The following is a 26,178-nucleotide window of genomic DNA, read 5'->3' on the forward strand; positions in this document are numbered from 1 at the left end:
TCACAGCCACAGAAATCCTGACTAAGACAGTCTCTCACCCCCAGTGTCAAAATTGAGCTCTTCCCTTGATACGTAGGTACTCACACTTCCAAAGCCAGAAGGCTCACTTTTTGCTGCTAGGCTAGCATAGGCTAGCATTGACTTGTGAGCCACTCTGCACAGGCAGGTGCCTGTCAACCATGACCCCTGGCTACTAGCCATAGGGACTGCCAATATCTAGTGAATGAAACATTCCTCCAACTTCCTGTACAGCAAAACCCACCATTACTTGGTCTAGACTTGCTGAAAGAACTTACATCATATTAAAAGCCAAGTTCTTGCTTTTAGTAGCCCCTGGCTAATCAGAATTCTTAATTAAATAGAACCTAGCAACCTGTTTTGAAAACAACTTCACATTTAGACATTCATATGAATGAATAAAGAATGAACGAACAAATGAACAAACGAACAAACATTTCCATATACAGTCACTGCTTGATGACTGGGTCATTCTGTGACAAATGTGCCATTAGATGATCTTATCACTAAGGGAAAACCATAGAATGTGCTTTTTACACAGACTAAAATGGTTGTAACGCCACTGGACAATACAAACTTAGAGAATCACCACTGTGTACTCAGCAGTCATCAGCCAAATGTCATTATAGGGCCATGGGTATATGTTTAAAAATAATACAAAGCTGACTAAAAAGAAAACTTCTCTTGTTTAAAACAACTCAGTGAGAACTGATGAGCAAAATTAGGACCCTGGAGAATGTAAATATTCTATATCACACACAAAAAAGATGACCCCACATTCACATGAAGCTGCCTAATTTGATGCAGGGAACATCTGATGCACTAGGTCAAACAAGTCAGGATTTTCTGCTTGCTCTGTGTTAACCAGAGTTCGTGAACCAACCACAGATCCATTAGGGTACCCGATGCCCTGGGGCCACCACTTGGGCAGTGTCACCCTGCATGGTGTCAGGGTAACACCACCAAAGTGGGCACGAAGCTGGAAAACAGGAGTCCCGTCAGTGTCAGGCTCACGTGACTCTCAGGTTAGTGTTCATGCCATGGGTTCCTGGGATCTCTGAAAGCTCTCATTCACCTCATGAAAGATCTGCCTGGGACTTTAATAGCTAACCCCTTTTGCTGGGACAGTGAGCAAATACCAATCTCCTGGGCAGAAAGTTGAGTTTCTTTGACTTGACTAAGTGAGGATGCTAAGGGACTCAGCCTACACTCCTGTCAGAAAGTGTCAGGCACAGTGGCATGGGGATGACTGGGGATTAGGCGATAACAGAGGTAGGGTGACATTTTAATACTGGGCACAATAAATTCCTTCTACTGTCTACGCATGTTGAAAGAATCATCTGCAATGCTTTAATTAATTGACTCAACACATATGTTGCTTGCTCATCTCGGGGGTATCTGCAATGGGGCTGTTGCAGATGAGATTGTTCATGCACAGCTCTCTCCATGCTATGGGAAGGAGGGGGTGGGGTGGAAACCAAAGTGGCCGTTAGAGCACCCATGGGACAGCCAGCTCACGGCAACCGGCTCACCGATGCACCAGTACTCGGGGTTTGCTGCCCTGGGGAAGAAAAGGAGTGTCCAGAGAATGAGAGGAAAACGAGAACGAGTGCCCCACACCCGAAGCCACCAGCGGTGATAGGTCTGCAGAGTGCACACCACAGGGAAGGAGTGATCTCATACAGAGCCACCAGTCTAAGATTCAGAATGGACCCCATTTCCATGCTCGAGTTATCTGCCAAGGGAGTACACCACCAAGAAGACAAAGGACTTGGAGACAGATCTGACTGGACAGGAAGCCATGACCTTCCGCAGCCCAACAGTGACACGAGATAGACAAAGCACGGGTCCTGCAGCCCATGACATGCTCTTCAGAGTGAGGCAGCCTTCTGGGCCCTGGAGGTTGGTCTGGGCCCCCAGGGTAGACACCTGCTCTCACCCTTAAAGCATGCTGTGGCCAGGCCCCAGGCTTCACCTGCCCTCGAGAGGGCTCTGTGTGGCCTGAGGACAGAGACAGGCAAGCTCATGCATGGGTTAGTATCACACACGGCAGGACCATCACCACAGACAGAATACCTGGGAATAACCTACTTTGAGGACTCAAATGCAGATAGGTCTTCTGCCTTGGGCTTGAGGCTAAACCAGCAAAATAAAATGAAAAGACAAAGACATACCCTGTGAAATCAAAATGTCACACGTGTCATTTGCAAAATGCTCAGAAATCAAGACAAGTGACTTCATGTATTTTCATGGTTTGGACACTGGCCTCTCTGGTTTTCAGCACTCCAGAGAGAGCCCCGTTCACCACAGAGCAGCAGACAGGCTACTTGCTGCTCAGAGTAGCCAGATGACAAGGAGGCAGGGTGAGGGGTCTGAAGTTCCTCCCTCAGAGCTGTTTTGGCTTAAGGACAGAGGCCTCCACATATTGTTTTGTTTTGTTTTTGTTTTGAGACAGGGTTTCCTCTGTATAGCTTTGGAGCCTGTCCTAGAACTTACTCTATAGACTAGGCTCGAACTCACAGAGATCCAGCTCTCTCTGCTTCCACCACTGCCTGATGAGGCCTTCCTTTTATTCCCCTCACTTTATGAGACAGGGTCTTAAATAGCTCAGGCTGAACATAAATTTTCTATGTATCCAAAAATGACCTTCAATCTTCCTGCCTCCTCCTCCTGAGTTCTGTGGGCCACCATGCCTGGTTTTAACTCCCTTTGATGTTTAATAATTTTGTTTGAAAGGAGAAACCCAGAAAACAGCAGGAGCTGGAGGAAATAGGGTGTGGTGTGTGGCAATGCCTCCCCTGGTAGGTTATGATTCTGGGAGTAGTTCTCTACTTGGTGTCCACTGTAACATGTTAAGAAGTAGAGCTCTCGTATGTATGTATGTATGTATGTATGTATGTATGTATGTATGTATGTGCATGTATACACACACACACCAGTGATGGCAGGGAGATACGCGTTTCTCCAGATTTCCAGTGACAACTTAATCACTGAAAAAAAGAGATAGTCCTTAAACTTGAGACTGCTTTACTGACTGAAATAAAGAGTGAAACTTAACTATATCAGTTATCATTCAAACTCAAAGGAGACAGGGTCTTATCCTGTAGGCCAGGATGGCTTTGAACTTGCAATCTTCCTTCCATTCCCTCCCAACGCTAGGGTTACAACTGGATGCCACCACACCAATCACTTTATAACCCCTGTTTTACAGGGGCAATCAGTTAAAAGCAAAGCATTAACTTCCCAGAAAAACCTTTCTGCTTTGCCCAAATAAGAGATATGTACATTCTTGGGCTGAGTAACTTCTAAAGTGACAAGCACTCTAAATATCAGGAGAGACAGATGGAACTCTGAGCCTCATAAATGAAGTGTCATCTTCTTAAATATTAAGGCTCTCCTATATACTTCCTTTTAAGCATGAAAAAGTTGGAGACTTAGAACATAGTCTTACACAGAGATGAGGGACTCCATTCAACAGCCTTTAATTCATTGTGCTTTCTCATTAAGTAAAGCAGTTCCTTGGGCATTAGTTCCACTGGCTTTAAAGACAGAATCACTTTAGTGCTCAGTGATAGATCAAAACCCAGCCTCAAACAGGGACTCATCTCATTAGAGCTTTTAACTCAAGCTCCACTTCCATCAAGCCAATGGGTTCATGGTCATTGGCAGATTAAATTCTTTTTCTGTCAGGAGTTGAAAAATCCTCAACTAAGTACATGTTAAAAGAGAAAGAAAGAAAGAAAGAAAGAGAGAAAGAAAGAAAGGAAGGAAGGAAGGAAGGAAGGAAGGAAGGAAGGAAGGAAGGAAGGAAGAAAGAAGGCAACAGTCTAATGACTGGGCTCCTGAGGACACTGGATGCCAACCTCACATTTCATCAATAAGTACCCTGTTCATGAAAACCCAGGATCAGGGTACCTTTTTAATGGTATTGTGCTTGCTACTGGTGCCGCCCCTGTCTGAGCTCTCATTGTGCAGGACGTCCAAGGCTGTCTCCCTCTCTTTGAGTTTCAGGGCCTCAATTTCCGTCTTGAGCTCGTTGAGCTGCTCTTGCAGGTGCTTGCTCTTCTCCATGTACTCCACTCTGCAGCAAGAGGGAACCATGCATCAGAGCAGGGCAGACCCTGAGGCTCAGGACACATGTGCCATGACTTAAAAGCTGTTCAGCATGGCAGCCAGGAGCAGCCTGGGGTTCACACTGAATCTGGCCAAAGAGAAGCCAAGGGAGCTTGGGCTACCCGCTTAACTGCTATGACTCTTTCCACTTCAGTGCAATTGGGATAATAATTACAGGGCCTCTGGTCAGGACAGCTCTCAGTTCTGTATGAAGAATCACATCAAGCAGACCCCCTGGACCCCCAAAACTCGTCTGTTTCTGCCCGTCCTGAAGCAGTCACCCAAGTGATCGACTCTCCCACTTATCCTGAGGATAAAATGGCAGACACTCAGCCAACACTGAGAAGAAATAGGCCTCCGCTTTCACCTGAAGAGGTTAAAGTATTGAACAATAAGAGCATGAACAGAAGACTATTGAAAACAAATATAAGGAAACATTCTGAATGTATTGCTGCAGCCAGTGGATGGGCTCTGCCAGCCAGTGTAGGAGGTAAGTGCTATGGGCTGAATGTAGTGTCCCATTCACATGCTGTGGCCAACTCACCCATGTATTAGGAGGTAAGGCCCTGGGAAGTAATTAGTTCATCAGCCTCATGATGGAACTTATGTCCTTAAAAAAAGAAAAAGACCCTAAAGAGATCCTGACACATGAGCACACAGCAAGGTCCATCTGTGAATCAGGAAGAGGACTCTCATTGAACTCTGAGTTGACAATGCTTCAACCTTGGATTTCTAAGCCTTCAGAACTATGAGAAGTAAATTTCTGTTGTTTATAAGCTTTCCAGCCTCTGGCATTTTGTTACAACAGCCAAACACACTAAGTCAGTAAGAAAATACAAACTATAAAAAACCAAGGCACAGGACAGGATGTGGCCTTATGCTGATCACAACCACATAAACATGTACATCTGGACAACGAGAGAGGGACTCAGTCTGATGCTGGCAGAAGCGGATCTGGATCACAGTTCCTTAGCTGTTCTCAGTACAGGGATCAAAGGATGACAGCCTGATTCGTGCTGGACTGCACAGCACTATTCTGAGTACCACAGTGAGTAAGGGGTTTCAATCCTTGTCCTGCTCCTCAACAGCTATGTGATGCTGGGTGACTCATTAAACTAAGTCTAAATTGGACACTGAAACTGATTTTTGGAATCATGTAGCCAAAGATAATATTGCAATTCTGATCCTCGTACCTCTACTTCCTGAGAACTAAGATTATTGGTGTAGGTACCATGCCTGACTTATACTGTGCTGGAGATTGAACTCGGGGCTTTGCACATGTTAGGCAAGCGCTCTACCAACTAAGCTATATCTGTCACCAGTCCCTAAAACCCGCCTTTGATGCTAGTGGGATGTTTGTTAACTAATATGAGTTAAATACAACAAACACTAAAAAGCCAGACTCACGGGGCCTCTGTGATTGTTCTCTGCCAGCACTATTAACCAACTTACTTCTGGCTCAAGGGCTGAGGGGAATCTTACTTAGATTTCCTCTACCACGGGACTCCTCTCCATCTCTGCTCCACTTCCGCTGACCACAAAGTGGAGGTGCAGGGCATTTGACGGCTGGGATAGCACTGGTTTCCAGCACAGAGGAACTGGTTCCACCAGGCCCCAGGCTTTGCTCAGCCTAAAAACCCTGCTTTGTTTGTTTTTTTCTTGTTTTTCACCTTTGTTTTAGACATAGGACCCACTGCTGAAGAAAACTAGTTAAGCACTATGCAAACAACAGTCTGACTCAGGGACTTACCATGATCCAGTCTTTTCTTCAGTCAAGGTTTGAACCACTATAAATTACAGGCCACCAATCAAGTGTTGTTTTATTCTGGGACACTGACTGCTCTCCTGATCGGCGATCTTTAATTTCTAATTAGGAAAATGTGTTCTCTGGTGGGTGACAACAGAGCAAACCTTTGGGAGGGTAATGCCTGGCTGCTGTGGTGACCTCCGTGTCCCCAGACCAATCCACTCTCTCATGTTCACAACGGCCTCCAGCAAGCAGGCCACAGAGGGTACATACTTTTCTTTCTCTATCTCCATGGAAAGTCGCTTCATGTCAGTATCCTTGAAGTCGAATGACAGGCTGTCACCAATAATGTTGAAGCTTGGTATGTCAGGGGGCAGTGGTGCTGGGATTGGGTTCACGGGCTGTCAGTGAGAAAGCTCAGATTAGGAGGTTGAAAGTACACATGACGGAGCCCTCTATACTCAGTACTGCCAGGGAAGCACATTCAGAAAAGTCACTCCACTCTCCTCAGACCTCACCATTTCCATGATCATTTGAATCAAATACAAACGGGCACTCAGTTTTTAATGTGGGAAACTCCCAGGCACGGGGCTGTGAGCCGGACGCAGAGAAGACAGACTCCCTGGCTTTAAGCACATGGAAGTCTTGTTCAGGAAGCAGATGTCTACAAATTCTCACAGTAAGGTAAACACTAGCCAGGACAGGAATAGAGGCTTAGGAGGCTGGAGGGGTCACTAGGGTACCGCTTCCATGGGGATCAGTGAATAAGCCAAAGAAGGGTACCAGGCAAGAGGCATGGTGATGGGCGGTTGGTGGGGGGGTCCCAACAGGAGCACTGAGCATCTGTGGTGCCCTGTGGGGAAGCTGGTAAGAGACTGGCTTTGGACCAGAAAGGCTTTGCTCATACGTTAGGGGCTTAGATTCAGAAGACAGAGTCAGGAGGGCTTGAAATAAAGTGAGGTGAAGTCACTAGACTTGTTTTCAGGACCCTTTCACCCCAGAACAAAAGGTCACCTAACATAGAGCTCCCAGCTACCTCTCAAGTGTCCCCCATTATTTCTCCTGTTGAATCGTAAACAGTACTAATTATCCCCTGGGCCATGGCAATTTCACATTTGTGTACTCGGCATGTATCCTTCCTTCTTTTCCTCCTGGCTGCTTTCCTCTCTCTTCACCTTCCTTGTCATTTCCCATGTGCATGTTAGGCAAACTCTCTGCCACTAAGTTATACCACAACCCTTTTGCTGTCATTTTTGAGACAGGATCTCACCACATAGCCTACGCTGGTCTCAAACTGGTGAGCTTCTGCCTCAGCCTCCTGAGCACTAGGATTACAGGTGCATGTCATCATGTCTAGCAAGTTCCCCTTCAGTCTCTCGCCAAAGGCCCCTCTTGGCAAAGTGGCTGCTCTTTGCTCTTTGGCATGGTATGCACAGTGCTCTAACAGGTCTTCCCTCAACCCCAGCTGCAAAGTTCCCTCACGGTTCTCCTTTTCTTTCAATGTCTACAAGCTTCCTGAGGGCACACTGGTTTTTTCATCCTTGGACTTTTTTTTTTTTTTTTTTTTTTTTTTTTTATACCGAGTCTGGAACAGTGTGTGGGAGGAACAGAACCTCTGAACTTCCATTTATGGCAATGAGGTCTCAGGCAGGGTCTGTGGAGAGCGTCAAACATGGCTCTGAGCAGGGACATCTGGGCCCTACATATACTCTGTTTTCAAAGCTGAATCCTGGGTATATGAGTCTGCTCTATGAAAATTCATCAGGCTGGATAGTTATAATTTAGGCATATCTAAATTATCTGAGGAGGGAAGAATACTAGCTGTTACCCTTCTGGTGAGAACAGAAACTAGTATAACCTCTTTGGTAAGTATCACAATTGAACAACTGACCTCACGGTTCTATTTACAAGAACTGATTCTATCAATGCTATCACATACGTATGCAGACATTTATGTTCAGGGATGTTCAGTTGTGTTCAAAATTGCTACAGAAACTATACCAAATACCCATCTATAGGGACTGGCTAGCCGAATTACAATCCACTCATAGGACATGACGTGATTAAGAAAACTGGTGTGTTCTCCTCCAGGACACATTGCTAAAAGAAAGAGCAAAGGGAGCAATTTATAAAGTTTGCTCCAATAGATGTTTTAAACACATGCATTTCAGGTACACAGCCCAGCTGAGCCCTCAGATTATCACAGTTCCAGCTGTCACTTGAATGTGACCATCCTAGAGATCTTGAGAGAAGACATGAGCCTGACTAACACATCACGCCCAAGAGACAAATGAATGGTTTGGGGGTTGTCTGTTACCCAGGAATAGATAACAAGGACACATGGCAATAGCAAACTGCTCACATTTCCCCAACCCAAACCCTGGGCACTTCTGTCTCTGGGTCCTGAATGCATCTGTGCATGTGCACAAATGAGCAGTGTTTGTCATGTACACAACTGTGCAGTGTGTGTGTAGCATATGTGTGAACGGGCTGTTTGGGCTGTGAATACATTGTGTCCTTGCCTAGAATATCCCATCCTCTCTTCCCTGATCAGCAAGCAGCTCCTCTGTAAAACACAGCCATATCAAGCCTTTCCTGTCTCCAGAGCTGGGTTGTGGTCTGAGCACCTGTGAATATCTTCAGGATAGAGACTGCCAATTGATGGTATTATGGATAAAGAACAAGTGAGCAAAACCTTTGCAGAGCGGAGTGTGCAGAGGAAGGGAAGGGAAGTGATGTCTGCTTATCTCGTGACCCCCATTTAGTACAAGTCAGTTTCCCAGTCCCCAAACTGAGGTTGGCAGCTGTTTCTGGCACAGCAGTGTTTCATTCTGAGACTCTATATTATGGCACACAGTATATACTGACAGGTGAAGATTACATTTAGCTTGGCATTAGGGAGCTAGATAGCAAATTCTCTTGAGGGTAGAGACTGTAGTAGTCATAAGCATTCCAGAGCTGGAAACAGCCCTATGGTCTGTTATCTAAGCAACAGGAGTAGTAACTGATTAGTCAGTCCAAGGCTAAATGACAGACCAGGAGTGTCCTATCCAGGCTTTGCTTTGTCACCCTGAAGGCACTGTGAGGTGAAGTGAAGGGCTGGGAGGCTTAGGGAAGTTGCTAGGTCAAAACAGCAAAGGCTACTAGAATGAGCCAGGCTTACTGGATATGTGGGCTTGGTAGCGATTTCTAAGAGCTTCTGCTTGGCTCTTCGCTCTGCTTCTCGGGCTTCCTGAAGGTCTTGCTTTAGCTGATCGGCCTCTTTGGCCCTGCAAAGAAAGAAAGAAAGAAAGAGATGTCAGTTCCACAGAAGGGGGCAGGGAGAGTGAGTAGACTTTTACTTTACCTCCAGAGCAAGGACCTGCATTAACACTGTACATGGCGCCTACCAAGGCAAACAAGGACATTTACAGGAAACCAGACCTTCTAAAGTATTAACAGTATTCCTGGGTGCTGTTTATCTCAATGGTAAAGCTAGATTAGAATAAGGGGTAGCTGGTGGGAAACAACAAAAGAGGCAGTTCTGCAAGCCAGTACAGTGGTTTGTGCTTGTGGTGCCAGTTACCCCAGAGGCTGAGGCAGGAGAATTACTTAAGGGCAGGAGTTGGAAGCCAGCCTGGGCAACACAGGTAGATGCAATCTCAAAAGAAGAAAAATAACAAGTGTGGTAGCCCATACCTTAAACTCCAGCACTAGGAGGCAGAAGCATGTAGATCTGAGTTTGAGGACAGCTTAGGTCTACATAGTGAGCTCCAGGACAGCCAGGGATACACTCTGTCTCAAAACAAAGAAACAAACAATAAAACCAACCCAATCTCTGAAACAGGTTGAGAGTGGGCAGGGCTCAGAGACACTCTGCTTGTTTCTGGGTGAAGGGTGGGCTGGACAAAGGAGGACATCATCTCAAGCCTTTCACTGGGCCACAAAGGGCAGAATGTGAAAGAATGGTTTCTTCAGGGCTGGAGAGATGGCTCAGAGGTTAAGAGCATTGACAGATCTTCCAGGGGTCTCAGTTCAATTCCCAGCAACCACATGGTGGCTTACAACCATCTATAATAACATCTGATGCCTTCTTCTGGTGTGCTGGCAAACATGCAAACAGAATACTCTATATGTAGTACACAAATTTAAAAAAAATTGTTTTTTCATGCCCCCAGTAAAACACTTTCCTTGGGCAGGAAGAAGTCCTAACACTAAAGGCATCTGTGTCTTTGTGCAGAATCCTGCTCCATGAGTTAGGTATAGCCATGGAAGGCTTGTATAGGGGTCCAGCCCAAGAGATATGATGCACACACAGAAAGGAGCCTAGGGTGGGCAAGCATCAAGGAACCATATTCTCAGAATGACATGCAAAAAGTGGTGAAAGGGGCTGCAGAGATGGCTCAGTGGTTAAGAACACTAAGAGCACTGACTCTTTCAGAGGACCAGGGTTCAATTCCCAGCACCCACAAGGAAGCTCATAACTCTAACTCCAAGATCTGACATCCTCACACAGACACACATGCAGGCAAGACACCAATGCACATTAAATAAAAAAAAAAAAAAAAAAAAAAAAAAAGGTGAGAAAAATTGTAGTGAATGTACCTAAGTAGCTCAGAGCCAAATTCAAGTCCTCTAAATCAATAGAGCCAGAGGCTGCAAGGAATGTGTGTCAGTGTTTATCTGAAGGCTACAGGACTAGAACCATCCAAAGCCTAGAACAGTCTAAAGAGTATAAATAGCAGTTCTATCCTTCAACCTGGACACAAGCTGGAGCTACCTGGCCACAAAAACACAGCTGCTCTGTTCCCCTAACTACCTGAATGGGTACTTAGTTTCCCTTTTGAAGTAACTAATTGCCATTGATCTGCATCAAAAGGGAAAGGAACCAAGATGATTTTGTGTGTGTAGGTGTGTGTGAGCAGGTGCATTGTGGGGTATAATCCTCTAGTGCTCTCCACCTTAGTGGAGGGTCTCTCAATAAATGAGTAGTTTATTAATTCAACTAGACTGGCTGGCCAGTGAGTTCCATGGGTCAGCCTGTCTTCGCTTTCTCTCCTAACTCCTGTGTCGAAGCTGTAGACACATGTCACTGCGCTTAGGCTTCACATGGGTGCTCGGGACACAACACACTCAGGTCCTCAAGCTTGCGCAGCGGGTACTGTACTCATCAGGCCATCTCCTTGGCCCCACTTCCCTTTTAAAAAGTTATTTTATTATGTGTATGGGTGTTCTGCCTGCATGTATGTTTGTGTACCATGTGCATGCCTGATGCCCTGCCTGATGCCCATGAAGGCCAGAGAGGGTGTTGCATCTCCTGGACCTGGAATTGCAAATGGTTCTAAGTCACCATGTAGGTTCTGGGAATCGAACCCAGAGTCTCTAGAGAGCAGCCAGTGACCTCCATAAACCATCTCTCAAGTACACGCTCCCCCCCTCTTTGAAATGCAAAAAAGGCTTCTTCTCATCTCTTCAGCTAAAACCAGCCTGTGGATATGCTTAAATGTTTATTCCTGCAAACCTCACGATTAGAAGGAGGCATGACAGAAAGGTTTCCTGGGCCAGAGAACCTCCCATCCCACCAGCCTGTCAAGGAAGGAGCCTTATAGTGTGTTTCCACAAGAGAGGAGAAGTTAAGGACATTGCAACCAGCTCTGGTAGGGTTGGAACCAAGCCAGCAACCCTTTTCCAGGCTGCAGTGCCCAGGACAAGCACTCACCTCCTCTCCGACTCCTCAGCCATCTTCAGTGCCAGCACTTCCGCCTCCAGCACCTTCTGCTCCATCAGGCGCTTCTCCTCCTCTGTCCGAATGGCTGTGGCCTTGATACGCTGCATTTCTTGCTCAGCCTCTGCAGCTTTTTGTGCCAGAAGCTTGGCCTCCTCCTCCGTGATCTGCGCCTTTTCAGCCAACAGGTCAGCTGTTTCCTCAGACCGCATCTGGGAAGGAAAAATGCTCTCAGACATTGTACAAACTTATCTCCACACATCTGGTCTCTCCAACATGGCAACAACCAGTCTTTTTTAACTTTTATGTCTGCATATATGTCTGTACACCTATATACAAAGTGCCTTTGGAAGCCAGAAGATGCCATCGGATCCCCTTGGGCTAGGGTTACAGAAGGTTATAAGCTGTCATGTGGGTCTTGGGAATCAACTCTGGTCCTCTGGAAGAGCAGCCAGTACTACTAACCACCGATCCATCTCTCCAGCACCCAGGAGCCAGTCTTAATCTCCCTGCGCCTTCCCACCGAGAAACTCTGACAACAGATGACATACTACACACTAACTATTCAGCTCTACAGGCCCCATCACAGGAAAAAGAAAAAAGCATTCTAGGTAGAGAATGTGTCTCAGCTAAAGTTTATGTTTGTAGGGGAATAAGCAATTTAAATTCTGTTCTGTCCCTTTAACTCAGTGATTCAAACGCAGGAGTCATGCCCACTGCCTACTCCTGCACAAATGTCAGGAGACTATTTTCCTGCAGTGCTGGAGAATTAAATGCAAGGTAGACTGAGCATGGTGGGTATGCCTCTCCTCCAATCAGGATCAAGAGTGCAGGGTTTTCCTTGGTTATATATAATGAATTCAAAGTCCAGTCTGAGGCACCTGAAACCTGTTCCCACTAACCACGTCCCAAAAATACATGAAAATGAGTAAAAACAGAATCTTGGGCATGCTAGAAAAAGGCTGTGTCCCTTAGTCACATCCCAGTCCTAGGACACTGTTGAGGTCAGAATGGCATAACTGGCAGCTAGCAGGTAGAGGTAAGGACATTACAAACACCCCTCAATGAAGAGAACTACTCCCAGATTATGGTTGGTATTACTCCCCCAAGAACTGGTAGGACTAAAGCCAAGAAGCCGATTCAAAGGCAACTCAGTTATGGAGTTTGGTTGCAAATGAACTTCGCCTGAATTTTTCTGAAAGGAGAGGTACTGGTGTTTCCAACAGTGAAGTACATCCATGGTCCACAGGAGGCGTGACCCCACGAGTCACCTGTGACTGCACGTCACCTCCCAGAGCCCTAACCCGGGAATCACCAGAGCTTCGTTGGCCATCGTTGCTTCTTCTTTCATCTGCAGAAGCCTCCTCTCTAATTCGTCCCTGGTGCGCTCAGCCTCCTCCCGCATCTGCGTCTCTCGAGCCAGCCGCTGGCGCTCCATCTGGGAGTAAGAACAGTTCCGAGTCACAGTGCTGCAGAGACCCAAGAACGGCGGGTCTCTGGAGCCTTACTCTCCTCTGCAGATCCTTCGAGTGTCTTTACTTTAGGTAGCCTGGGTCATTCTTGTTGTCTGCCCTCTGTCCTAAACTAATTTCAGAACTAAAAGCTGTACTCCTCAGTAGGGAGTATGAATTACAGAACCCAGACTCAGTCTCTATGTGCAGAGAAAAGGGCATCCGTGCACACATTGTGATGTGACCTTACAAGGCTGCTATTGGGAGACTTTCATGGCTCTGCTCTGTGCCTGGCAGGTCTCCACAGAGGCTCCTCCTCCCCAAAACAGCGGCCCCCAAAAACTGCTCCCTGTCTGTTCAGATGAGCCACCTTGACACTGTTAGTCCCTACCCGGGCCCTTCACACAATTTCATCCACAGTAGTGCCACCTCCTCCCTCTGCTCACGGAGAATGATAGTTGCCACTCAGAATTCCACAGCAGGAAGCTGCAGTGGCTTTGCACAGTCTCGTACGCCCCATGTGGAGGCAACTCAGAGCCAGGCAGGAACACAGACCCCGCTCTTACAGAAACAGTACAAAGCCTCTACTGCCACCCCCTAGCCTTCTGGATCACAGTGTTAATTGGGCCACCTGCCAAGCTTAATAAGGAGACCAAGACTAAAGACAGGCAGTTCCCTGTGACTCCAGGGCACTGAGCCAGAAGTGACCAAGGTACTATTTTCTGCCTTAGATAACAAAATCAGGTTTAATTACTCCTTCTGCCTTCAATCCCACCTAAACTCAGTACTACAAGGCCACCCTTTCTAAATATGAGCTCCCTAAGTGCCCTGTAATTGAAAGAATCATGCAAAATAGATAAGCAATAAAGTAAGTTCTCTGATTTTCCTCTTGACCTCAGTGAACAGTTGGCAATCTGTTCTTCAATTTCTACTAAAATATAATTTCCATTATTCTCCTTTTGAAAAAATAAAAGACCAGGCTGTCCCCAGTACCCAGCCTTGTACTTTTCATGAGACCTTCACCCTAAATAATAATAATGACTTCCTGTTTTTAAGGCAGGTTAAGACTTATAAAGATTTGCAGGTGCAATCTGTCCTCTGAAAAGAGGCATCACCAGCTCCACTTGACAGATGAGAAAACTGAGTCACACAGACAAGATTTAGCTGTAAGGTCGCTATGTTCCACTGGACGGCATTTGCACTATTCCCTTCCAGGGCTCAGGGACCTTCACTCTCCTAGATGCTTTTAGATCTCTGGCTTCCAAACCTTCCTCTGCTGAAAGTGAGGTCAAAGAGTGTGCTTCTTAAAGTTGCCACTACATCCCATGCTAGCTTAGTGGCATTTTTTTTTTTTTTTTTTTTGGTCAAAAGAACCTATATCATCCCTAAATCATTAAGAAAAAGATACTGAGGCCCACTGTCCCAGAACGCAAACAGAGGGCAAGCTTACTGCTCACTGGCTCAAACTGGGCATTTCTCTCTAAAACTTGGGGCTAGAAGCCAGCCTCTCTGGGGTTCCCAAATCAGAGAACACCACAAAGACTAATTATTACACCTCTGAGCTTACAAGTCCTGAGGGGAGCCAACTGCAGCTGTAGCTACTCTATCAAACAGTTCATCCCAAACCACAATTGATATTCTCAGCAGCAAGGCTCAAATTAGCTGTGGATTTCAGTGAGCAGAAGAGTCTGTGTGCAGAAAACATCGATGCAGCTAGTCCAGTTTGCTGATAGGTACTGCCAGTACCTCCTGCAGAGGGCCAGCCATGTGTGCCTAGGTTGATCTGCAGTGAGGAAATGCAGCGGGAACCTAATCAGCATTCTACAACATGCACTGAAATGCCGCCTTGTATTCTATCACCGTCTAATTAGAAGGGCACCGACCTGGCAGAGGAGACAGACATAAAAAAGGACAGAGACACAAAACCATGCCTGGCTACCTTGTTCCAAGTCTGTGGTAAGTATAGAAATGATAAAGATCTTTTGTTTTTAAATATGCTATTAGAACTTAGTATGAATTCCCTTCAAATTTTTATTACATTTATTTATTCATATATGTAAGTATGCATGTGGCAGTCGGAAGACAATTTGTAGAAGTGAGTTTTCTCCTTCTACCATGTGACTCCCAGGCATCTAATTCGGGTTTGTCAGGTTTGGTGGCAATTACCCTTACCCACTGAGCCATCTAGCCAGCCATGTGCTTATTTCCATAGCTGACATCCCATTATCTGGGCATTAGCTAAAAAATATCCAACAGGAATGAAATAAGAGCAGGTATGTCCATAAACAGGCACACAAACAGCCATCCCTTATCTTGTAAGCCAAAAGCAATATTATCAATTAAAACATGGTCTTTAGGCCAGGTATGGTGGCACATGTCTTTAATCCCATCACTTGGGAGGCAGAAGAAGGCAACTATGAGTTTGAGGCCAGCCTGGTCTACAGAGCAAGTTCTAGGACAGCTAGGGCTGTTACACAGAGAAACCCTGTCTTGAATAAACAAAAAATAAAATAAACAAAACACCAAGCCAAAACACAAGATCTTTTGTTATTATTATTCATTATTGTGTGTTTGACTGAGTGCATGAAATGTGTGGTACGTGTCCTTTGGTACAGTGTGGATATCAGGGGAAAACTTCTGTGGAGTCCATTTTCTTTCCATTTTTCCATGGGTTTCAGGTATTAAATGAACAACGTCAGACTTGCACAGCAAGTACCTTTCCCTAATGAGCCACCTTTGCTAGCTCTACACCATGTCTTAGCTGAGCACGGTGGTACATGTCTGTGATCTCAGAATTAGGAAGCTGAGGAAAGAAAACGGTCTTGAGTTTGAGGCCTGACTTGGCTCTACAGAGTATGACAGCAGCCAGGACTACATAGTAAGAATGTGCCTCAAACAAACAAACTAGGGACTGGAGGGATAGCCCAGGTAATAGAGTGCTTGCTATGTAAACATGAGTACCTGAGTTTGATCCCTAGCACCCACAAAAAAAGTTATGCATAGTAGCATACTAGGGAGATAGAGACAGCCAGAGCCCTAGGGCTTGCTGGCTTGTCTTTATGAGTGAGTCCCTGGTCACTGAGAGACCCTGACCCAAAAAACAAAGTAGATGTTCTTCAAGAATGATAACCAAGGTTGACCTGTGGCCTCCAATATCCAGAGCACAAATACATATATACACAAACCACATGAAAGGAACAGAACCTGAAGTCTTACTCACCTGCTTTCTAGCCTTCTCCTCCCTGGCCTGGGCTTTCATCTGCTGAACTTCTAAAGAGTCAGCCTTCCTTCTCCTCATAAATAGATCATGGTTCCCAATACATAGCTGGAGAATCTGTGGCCATAGAAATAGAAAACATGGTAAGTGTATAAATCCACTTTGCTGCCTATCAGTCCACCATGCCAGCATTGGGCTGTGAGCAGCAATAAACCCAACAAAGAAAGAATGGAATAAAACACAAAAGCCCTGCTAATGTCTTCTAATGCTCAGTTCTAGAAACATGCACGATGAAGGTGCCTCAGACAAACCAGCAGATAAAACCCACGAGTGGAGAGGACACTGCATTAGTCAACAAAATGTACCCCAGTCTCCTAAGGCAAGATGTGGCTAGACAGACAGGGGGGGCATAGAAGAACAACCAGGAAGTTAGGTTGGGTCAAAGGTTATTCACATGGAAAGAAATAAGCTCACTCTCTCCCTCATACCAAAAAGCTGACTCCAGTTACAAAAGTAACTTTTATTTGAAAATACAGAGAATTTTTACATCAGGAAAAAGGAAAGATGTCAAGTAAGAAAACACAGAAGAACAAATGATTGAAGATTGGGGTGGGGGGAGCATTCAGGACAAGGTTTCTCTGTGTCACAGCCCTGATGTCCTGGAATTAGCTTTGTAGACCAGGCTGGCCTCGAACTCACAGCCTGCCTCTACCTCCCAAGTTCTGGGACTAAAGGATGCATCACCACTGCCTGGTTATTACCAAGTATTTTATGTGTCAACATGAAAGGTGAAAATTTTTATTTGCCATAACATCATAAAGAAGGAAAATGAGTCTCACAAGGAGGATAATAATAAAGAAAACAAACAACCAACCCAAGAGGAAAGTGACCAAAAGACACGAAGCAAGAATTTAACTGAACAGGAAATTAGATTTAGTCAACAAACATAAAGATGTAACTTTATTAGTAATTATAAAATGCAAATCAATATGGCAAGTGGAGGGCTGAGATATACCTCAGGTAGAGTGTTTCCTGACACGCACAAAGCCCTAGAGTTTATCTCCACTCTCCCCGCCCCCTCCCCCAAAAGGTTAACTCTATAGAGAAAGAAAGTATTTACCAAATCAAATATTTTTATACCTCTCAGCAAGATAAAATAGGGACAGAACCCTGGCAGAGTATATATGTACACATGTATATATAATATATATGTCTAATATGTATGCATGTATGTATAATTCCTCAGAAAGGTTAGTTCTCTGTCATGAAAACCAGGATCTCAACTTACCAGCTTATTAACACGAAGCTTTGAGGAGTTAAATTTGAAGACATCAATTTTCTTATCCAGTGGCTTAATAGTAAACTGAAAAAAAGAAGTATAGTTTCATATGACACCAACTGGGAATCCACATAAGTAGCAACCACACTGCCCCTAGTCCTGGCCTCCTGGTGCCCAGGAATGAAGTCTTGGTGAGTCGAGGCACACAGCGATCAAGACTGGGGCTGCAGAAGTTCATGACCCTAACCATCTTGGGTAGATGTGAGGGACTGACACTGGCAACCTGGAGTTGGGATCCAGGATGGGTCTGCTCTGGAGTCACACTGGTACAGCTCCTTGCTTTCATATAACTCAGTCTAGTAGGACTCAGTCCAACAATAGCCAAATACTCAAAAGATAACACCATATATCAGGGTTTCATTGCTGGGACATGCCATAAATATCCTAGAGGGTTAGAGTGATCTAGTACAAATGGGAGGTATTACAGCTGGTCTTAGAGACACACACACACACACACACACACACAGAGACAGAGACACACAGACACAGAGACAGAGACACAGACACACACAGACACACACACACAGACAGAGACACACAGACACAGAGACAGAGACACACACAGACACACACACACACAGAGACAGAGACAGATACAGATATACACACACACACACACACACACACACACACACACACACACACACACACGAGACACACACATGCGCACGTGTGTCAACTGTTACTCTGAATGAATGAGGAGACCAGAGAGCTCCAATATTCTAAGGATGTCCCTGGAAATGTGTCTCTCAGTTGGACATGATAACATATACCTATCATACTGGCACTCAGGAAGCAGAGGGAGGAAGACCAATGTTCGAAGCCAGCCTCTTCTATAAAGAGTTCCAGGCCAACCAGGACAATATGGTGAGACCAGCTTCAAAATCAAAAGAAACAAAAAAGCATATCTAGATCCAAAGAGTTTTATATGCATATATGAAAATGTCTTGCTGGCACCCATTACTCCGTACAATTAGCATATGCTAACAAATATTTTAAAACTGCATACACATTCTCAAGAAAGACTTATATAGCTACCCCCAGCAAAGAAGGAAAAAAGTAAATGATTGAGCCAGAGGTGCAGCTCTTGTCTGCATATGATTTCCATTCACAGGACCACTAAATATAAAACAAAACAAAAAGAATGAGTTGCTTAGCAAATAAACTTACCAGGGAAGGCAAATTCTTGGATATTTATTTACGTATTTATATTGTCCAATAAGAAATGAATATACAAAGAACAGAAAAATTCTTTGCTTAGGTTCTAACCAAGTTAATTTAATCATAGTATTGCTCTGGTATAAAACATTATTTATGAATTTCATAAGCTTATTTCTAGCCTTGCTAATGAACCCTAAAGCTGTCAGTGGGGAGCTACAAAAGTATGGAAACCACAGATTCTGTGTCATGCCAGGCTGTACACAAAGACTCAATCAACTTAAACTATTTTAGCAGGATGACTGCTATACATAACTCCCAAGAGTACCTCCCATTATGGCATGCCAAAGTAGCTTGGGTCTGCTTGCCAAGTAAGGTACTGATGAGATGGGACACTATGGTACCTTGCCCGTAGAGAGGGTATATTAGAGGCTGCTGTGTCAGGCTATACTAGGGGACCTTAATCCCTCAGCCCTCTGAAAAACAAGTATTTGAGGAACCTTTAGTTACAAGTGTGTGATGTGTAGTGAATACCCTTTGTGAAATAGGGAGGTGAAGGACTAGTTAGTTACTTTGTTAGTTACTAGTTAGTCACGTGGAGCTTCCACTCTAAGAACCTGAAAAAAGAGAACTACCAGATACTCACTTTCCAAGATAAGCAGCTATAAAACCAGCTGTCAGGACGTCTAGATTAAGAAATGTAACTGAAGCTGGGCAGTGGTGGCACCTTTGATCCTAGCACTCGGGAGGCAGGCTGATCTCTGCGAGTTCGAAGCCAGTCTGATCTACAAAAGCTACATAGAGAAACTCTATATGGAGGAAAAAAAAAAAAAAAAAAAAAAAAAAAAGAAAAAAGAAAAAAGAAAAGAAAAGAAAAAGCCAAGTGGCCTGGAAAATGGCTCAGCAGGTAAAGGTGATTGTCACCAATCCTTAAGAATGGAGTGTGATCCCTGGTACCAACATGGTTGAGGAGAGTAAGACTCCTAGAAGTTGTCCCCTGAGCTCTACACTCTCATCCTAGTACACAGTACACCCTTCCTCCAATGAGTAAATAGATAAATGTAAAAAAAGCAGCTCATTGAGTTTGGTGTGATGGTGCAGGCCTGTAACACCAGCATTTAGGAAGTGGAGCGAAGATGACTAAGTTCTAGGCCATGTAGAAAGACTGTCAGAGACAGATAGAGGGAGAGGACGATGGAGAGGGGCAAGTTCAACTTGCCTCATCAAGCATGGTTGAGTAATCTAAAGCACAGATTGGAAACAAGGGCCTAGTATTCCTTTCCTTGAGTTGCTAAAAAAGAAAAAAACAGGCAACTTGCTCCCAAGACCGGCAGACAACATAGCTATCACTGTTAGTTACTGCTACTCTGCCGTAGAAGTGCACAGGCCAGGCTGCCATCTTCTGCCTAGCATCTTGTGTTCTCAAGGTCCAGCCTCTGGGACCCCTGATAAGCAGGAAGCACTCTAGCTCCCAGTCCTTGCCACTCCACTTATCAGGCACAGGATCTCATGTATCTGTTTTCTGATGACATGATTACCAAACATGCCCCTGACTTTACAGTACCTTTCTTCTGAGGACTCGATCAGATAGCCAGAAGCAATGCACTTGTATAGAGGCCCTCCACAACCACATCACCAGCCCCTTCCACTTTACCCATTTATTTCTTTGTTTGCTTACTTATTGATGGGAGGGTGGAGTACATGCCCAGGCATACACGTGTAGAGACAACCTGTAGGAGTTCTCTCTTTTTTTTTTTTTTTTTTTTCTGCCTTATGGGTCTTAGGGATTGAAGTTGAGTAATTCAGCATGATAACAAGAACCTTTATTCACTGAGCCATCTCAGCAGCCCACACTGTATTTATATACTAGAGCAGTCAAGCCATTACTGAACCATGATTTCCTGGAGGGCTAATGCTGGTCTTTCTACATCTCTGTTTGGTACCTGGCACAAAGCACAATGTCTTTTAAAATTAATGTATAGGGAGCTAGGGTGATGCTCAGTGGGACAACAATGGCCTTGCATGTGCAAGGCTTTGGGTTTGATCCCCAGCACCACACAGTAAAGATTAAAAAAATAAAAAATACATAAAACACAGGACTGCTGCATTTGGAGAAAGCTATCATCTTATACAGAAATATGGGAATCCACTGTGGGCATAGGCTCATGCCAGCACTCTGAGTTTAGGAGGCTGAGGCAGAGTATTGCCATCTTGGGCTACACAGAAATATTTGAACCCGATGAATGTTATCTAATGTTATCTAAGTGTTCCTCAAACTTTATCTTCTAACCCTTCTACATATGGCAGCCTACTGTCTTCATTCACACCGCTGAGAGGAAAAACCACTGATGGCTATTCTTGGGTGTCAATTTGACCGCACCTGGAATCAATAAAACCCAAGCCGTCAGACACTCCTGTGAGGGATTTTTCTTCTTCCATCCTTCCTTCCTTTTTGATTATTTGAGAACTGTGTAACAATTCTAACTATCCTACAAACTTGCTCTGTAGACCAGGCTTTCCTTGAACTCAGGCCTGCCTGCCTTTGCCTCCAGTGTGCTGTGATTAAAGGTATGAGGGGTTTTTAAAATCAGATTATGAAGCAGGAAGACCCATCCTAAATCTGGGCCATATTTTCTGATGGTAGCCCACATAAAAGGACACAGAAAAAGGAAACTTTGCTTTTGCCTGCTTGCTCTCACTGTGTTGAAAGCAAGTTTATATACCCTGCTGCTGCAGCACTCCTTTAAAAATATGAGAACTGACTTCATTGGGATTATAACACTACTAAAGACCAGAAACTACCAGAAGTAGTACCAGGCTTCAACACAGATCGAGACTGTAGTGACATCTAGCCTTGTGGACTGAACTACTGCTGGATTCTCAGTCTCTCCAGTGTGAGACAGCCATTGTTGAACTACTTGGACTGCATGCTGTAAGCCAGTCTAGTGAATACCCTTTTAATATACATATTCATCCTGTCAGTTCCGTTTCATTAAGGAATCTTGACTAATACACCTACAAAATATGTTTAACTATCAACCTGGCATGGTGATTCACACCTTTAATCCCAACATTCAGGAAACAGAGCCAGACCTCAGAGTTGAAGGCTGGCCTTGTGTACATAGAAAATTCAAGGTCAGCCAGGATTACAAAGTGAGAGCCTGTTAAAAATCAAAACTACACACACACACACACACACACACACACACACACACACACACACACCTACCTTTTCCACTACATGTAACAAACAGCACATAGGTAGAAACTTAACATAGACCACACTTAAAATAGAAACAGAAAGCCAAGTAGTCAGAAATGTCCTTTTTTCTTCTTTCTGTTCTTTGGGGTTTAGTCCTGACAGGTTGAGCTGCTCACTCTCCTGTTAGTCAATAGTAGGCTTTAGCCATGTCCTTTGAAGAAAGGATGCCAAGACTGTTCTGTAAGTACTTTAAAAATCAACAACCAAAGTTCTAAAGCCTGGGAATTAAAGGACTTTCTCTGACAAGGAAATGGCCTGGCCTGTGAGCTTCGGCAAAGAGGAGAACAGGAAAGGGTCTTTTGCAGGACCACTTACCACAAGCGGTACCTGTAGTACAGACATGTCCTACCTCCTTGTCGCTGTAGGAGATGTTTCGGATTTCATTCCAAGGGAAGGAGATCTTGGGGGTCAGCCTATTCTCAGGATCATAGATATGAAGCCCCAGAGCATCCACTCCAAGCAGCAACTCTGTGCCTTTTTTATTCTGCAAAGCCAAAGAAGAGCAGCTGTTGTCAGCTTCTGGCTGGGGATTTTCTTCCACTTTCTAAAGAATCTGGCACACACTGTTACATTTGACAAGTTTCAACAAGTCCCAACAGAAATCACAGCTCTCTTGCAACCCAGGAGGCTTCCAGGTTCTGCGAAGGAAAGCAGAGGCAAAACAATACCATATTTGTGACTGGTACGTCCCCTGAGTCACTGTGGACTCAGGCCCCTGTCACTGGCTTGGAGGCTGAAGAAATGATAATTTAAATGTGTGAGTAGTAGTTAGATAACCAGATTATCAGAGGGAGAGCCGAAATCAACATCTGTACATTTCTCCCCTTCATGGTGTCACTGTTGCTTTGTGGCAGTGTTCTTGTCTGGCAGGTATAAGAGCTTAGATTTGATCTTCATCATCTCACACACACACACAAGTTGTTGGATTTCTAGAAGAAAAAAATTTAAGTCTAGGGACTAGATGATCTTATTGTGGGTTACAATGCAATCTCAATGTAGCTTTACTATACCATACCCCAATATGGCAAAATGTTACCTGCATTTTAGGGGTAGTTAGGTGTGGGTATATATGGCATTCATTGAAAACTCAATTTTCCCATATGTTTCAAAATGCTTGATAATTAAATGTTGGAAGGTAAAAATAAGTTATATACAAATTATACACAAATGGAACTGTTTAAAACACTAGTTAACTATATGAATGCTATTACACATCTGAGGGGAGTCCTGATCAGTATTTAGCACAACCAGAGGCTTAGTGCCTTGTGCCCCAAGTTACTGACCCAGCTCTAGAGCCACTGGCCCCATCCTCATAGACAGAAAGAAACTCTCTGCACACACAGGGACACTACCGCTCCTGACCCCTCGCTGACAACAAGGAAATTAAGCCAAGACTCAAGGGTAGGACAGCAGACCTGCACACTGAGAAGGTGCTTGGGCTGTGACGAGAAGTACCATCTAACAGTAGGTGTTAGATGGGGAGGTGCACGCTCTTAAGATCACTCTCTCTATTCCTTCTAACACCCGAAGCCAGGCGCTGCCACCTAGGTGTAAGAATGTTCCGCTGGTTTTCAGGAGTGAGGCTTGTGTTCTTACATCTGTACCCATTTTGGAAAATAGGGAATCTCCTTATGTGTCTGATGATTTAGTTTAAATAAAATAAAAAAAGATTCCACCCCTCTGCTGTCATTATGACTATGACACTTCTAGAGACTAGAGAGGGTAAGCACAAAATAACTCCTCTGAAATTGTTTTAATCACCTAGTACCCCATTAATATGTATAAGTACCAATTTATCAGTTAAAGTATTTTAAGCATTTATCTTCCCTAGTTAATGAGAGAATTTAAGATCTCAAGAACATAAAATTACTAAAATGTCTTTGTCAGTTGTTCAACATAAAAAACATAAAAAGTAGTCCATGCTCATCTTATTCAGGTAGAAATACTCCTATTAAGGAGAAGAACCTAGCTTTGGGACTGTTGAGTAGCTTAGTGAGTCAAAATGCTTACTGCCCCAACTTGATAAACTGAGTTTGACCCCCAGAGCCCACATGGTAGAAGGGAAGTCTAGTGCACCACCAGGAATAAATAGACACACAAACACACACAATATATATATATTTTTTCTTCTAAGTAAAATAAATTTATAAGAAACAATGGTAGTTTTTTGGGGGTTGTTTGTTTTGTTTTGTTTGAAACAGGGTTTCTGTGTGACCTTGGCTGTCCGTGAACTCAGAGATCCACTTGCCACTGCCTCCTGAATTCTGGGATTAAAAGTGTTCACTACCATCACCTAGCCTGAAAGATCTTTTTTGTTTTGTTTTGTTTTTTGGAGACAGGGTTTCTCTGTGTAGCTTTGGAGACTATCCTGCAACTCACTCTGTAGACCAGGCTGGCCTTGAACTCACAGAGATTCGCTTGCCTCTGTCTCTCAAGTGCTGGGATTAAAGGTGTGTGCCACCAATGCCCGTCGCCTAAGAGGTTTTTTTTTTTTTTTGAAGGATTGCAAAATGCTTGCTTTCTTTCTCTTCCTTTCTTCCTTCTGTCCGTCCGTCCTTCCTTACCTCCCCTCCTTCCTTCCTTAAATCCAGTCACAGAAACCCACTAATCTAATCTCAACAAAATGCATGTTAGATACAAATTAATGAAACTTTAAATTATTCAATATTTGCATGTTTACTTATGTGTGTTGTATCTGTGCATGCATGTTTATGCCACAGCACACTAAAAAGATCATATGACAATGTACAGAATCAGTTCTCTGTTTTCACCATGTGGATTCATTCATGGACTGAACTCAGGATGTCAGGCCAGACAGCAAGTGCCTCATCTACTATTCCATCTCATTACAAACAAAAAAGATTCTGCATTCTTTTTTAAAGATTTGTTTTTTGTTTTTTATTTTTAGTTACACATTTAAATGTCTGTGCACATAAGTGTAGGTAACCTTGGAGGCCAGATCCCTCTAGAGCTGGAGTTCCAGGCAGTGCGAGCCTCCCAAACTGGGAACTGGTAACTGAACTCGGGTCTTGCTGCAAAAGCAGTTATGACTCTCAACTGCTGAGCTATCGTTCCAGCCCCTACAACCTTCTGCATTCCTATAAAATACATTTCTAGGCACCTGCTTATTGTAACAAAACATTTCAGTGTGCCCTGTTTTTTTATGCAAAGAAACCCACAAAAACCTGTATTTAGGAAACAAATTAAATAGAAAGCTATCCTAGAATACTGGAGATGTGCTTAATTCAATTTACTCAGTTAACATAAAAAGGAAAGCAAAGAGTAACTGCAGCTGATCTACTCATCTGTGGCCAGGCATCTCAACAACCATCCACTAGTGAAGAAAAGTTTGGGTAACTGCATTGACTCCTTTGGAGGAAGCCAAGGATACCCTGCAACCAGCAGCCAAATACCCCAACAGGAGAAATGCATGCTCTAGAGCCAGACCTGAGCAGAACACAAATGCCTTTCTCTGCACAAGTACTGGTTCCCAGAGGCCTGGGGACCATTAATGGTCTGAATAGAAAACTAATTAGCCTCACAGTGAGAACAAAAGTTCCACCCAAACAAATTAAGAATCTATAAGAGCAGCCTTACTTTCAGTGGGCCCCAGGGAAAGACACTATTTTCAGGTGCTCCTTGGATCTCACAAGAGGCCAGAATAATCAAACATTACATGGCCAGCATTCCAACAGGTTTTTGCTGAGAAGAAAGCCAGGTCTAAGTCCCTGAAGGTACCACTGACACTTAATTACCTCTGATCTAATTTGAAGTCCCCAAATAAAAGACCAGGCCCTAGACCTGTTTTCCTCTTTTCTTCTTTACTACTGAACCATAAAAGACTCTAACTATTCTGGGATTAGGAAGTAACCTATCTGACTGTGTGGCCCTGCTCAGTCTATCTGGTAGCCAGGGAACTTGGGGAGGAGTCAACACACCCGGATTGCAAAGTAGTTCACACCATACATCTCCAGGTCCTGAGCTATCTTCAAATACTCCATTTCAGCTTCATCCCTGTAAGGAGAATGGAAAAATGCCGTTACTGGGGCTAAGTGATAAGGGTGGAGGACAGACACTTGCCAAGTATTCTGAGCATGCCTTCCTATGGATTCACGACACCTGCAAGATATGAGACAGACCAGACACCAGCAAAGCTTTTCCCAATTCAA

General features: G+C 44.3%; 1 protein-coding gene across 9 annotated transcripts in view; it reads right to left on the minus strand.

Annotated features, from left to right (window-relative positions):
* The window catches only part of Nf2 (NF2, moesin-ezrin-radixin like (MERLIN) tumor suppressor), an 83,340-nt gene that overhangs the window by 11,998 nt on the left and 45,164 nt on the right, over nt 1-26,178 (minus strand). For 3 of the 9 annotated variants that reach the window (XM_051200393.1, XM_051200395.1, XM_051200394.1), the window contains exons 7-16: nt 25,948-26,023; nt 22,359-22,493; nt 17,539-17,613; nt 16,254-16,367; nt 12,898-13,020; nt 11,577-11,794; nt 9,042-9,147; nt 6,152-6,279; nt 3,934-4,099; nt 2,110-2,154 (exon numbers count right to left, since the gene is read on the minus strand). In XM_051200393.1, the coding sequence (XP_051056350.1) occupies nt 2,119-2,154; nt 3,934-4,099; nt 6,152-6,279; nt 9,042-9,147; nt 11,577-11,794; nt 12,898-13,020; nt 16,254-16,367; nt 17,539-17,613; nt 22,359-22,493; nt 25,948-26,023 (1,177 nt within the window). In that variant the 3' untranslated portion in view covers nt 2,110-2,118. Of the gene's footprint in view, nt 1-1,560; nt 1,580-2,109; nt 2,155-3,933; nt 4,100-6,151; nt 6,280-9,041; nt 9,148-11,576; nt 11,795-12,897; nt 13,021-16,253; nt 16,368-17,538; nt 17,614-22,358; nt 22,494-25,947; nt 26,024-26,178 lie in introns of those variants that run through there. The other 6 variants (XM_051200400.1, XM_051200392.1, XM_051200396.1 and 3 more) reach the window with 5 other exon arrangements.

The sequence above is a fragment of the Phodopus roborovskii genome, unplaced genomic scaffold (genome assembly GCF_943737965.1).
Source record: "Phodopus roborovskii unplaced genomic scaffold, PHOROB, whole genome shotgun sequence".
NCBI classification, from domain to species: Eukaryota; Metazoa; Chordata; class Mammalia; order Rodentia; family Cricetidae; genus Phodopus; species Phodopus roborovskii.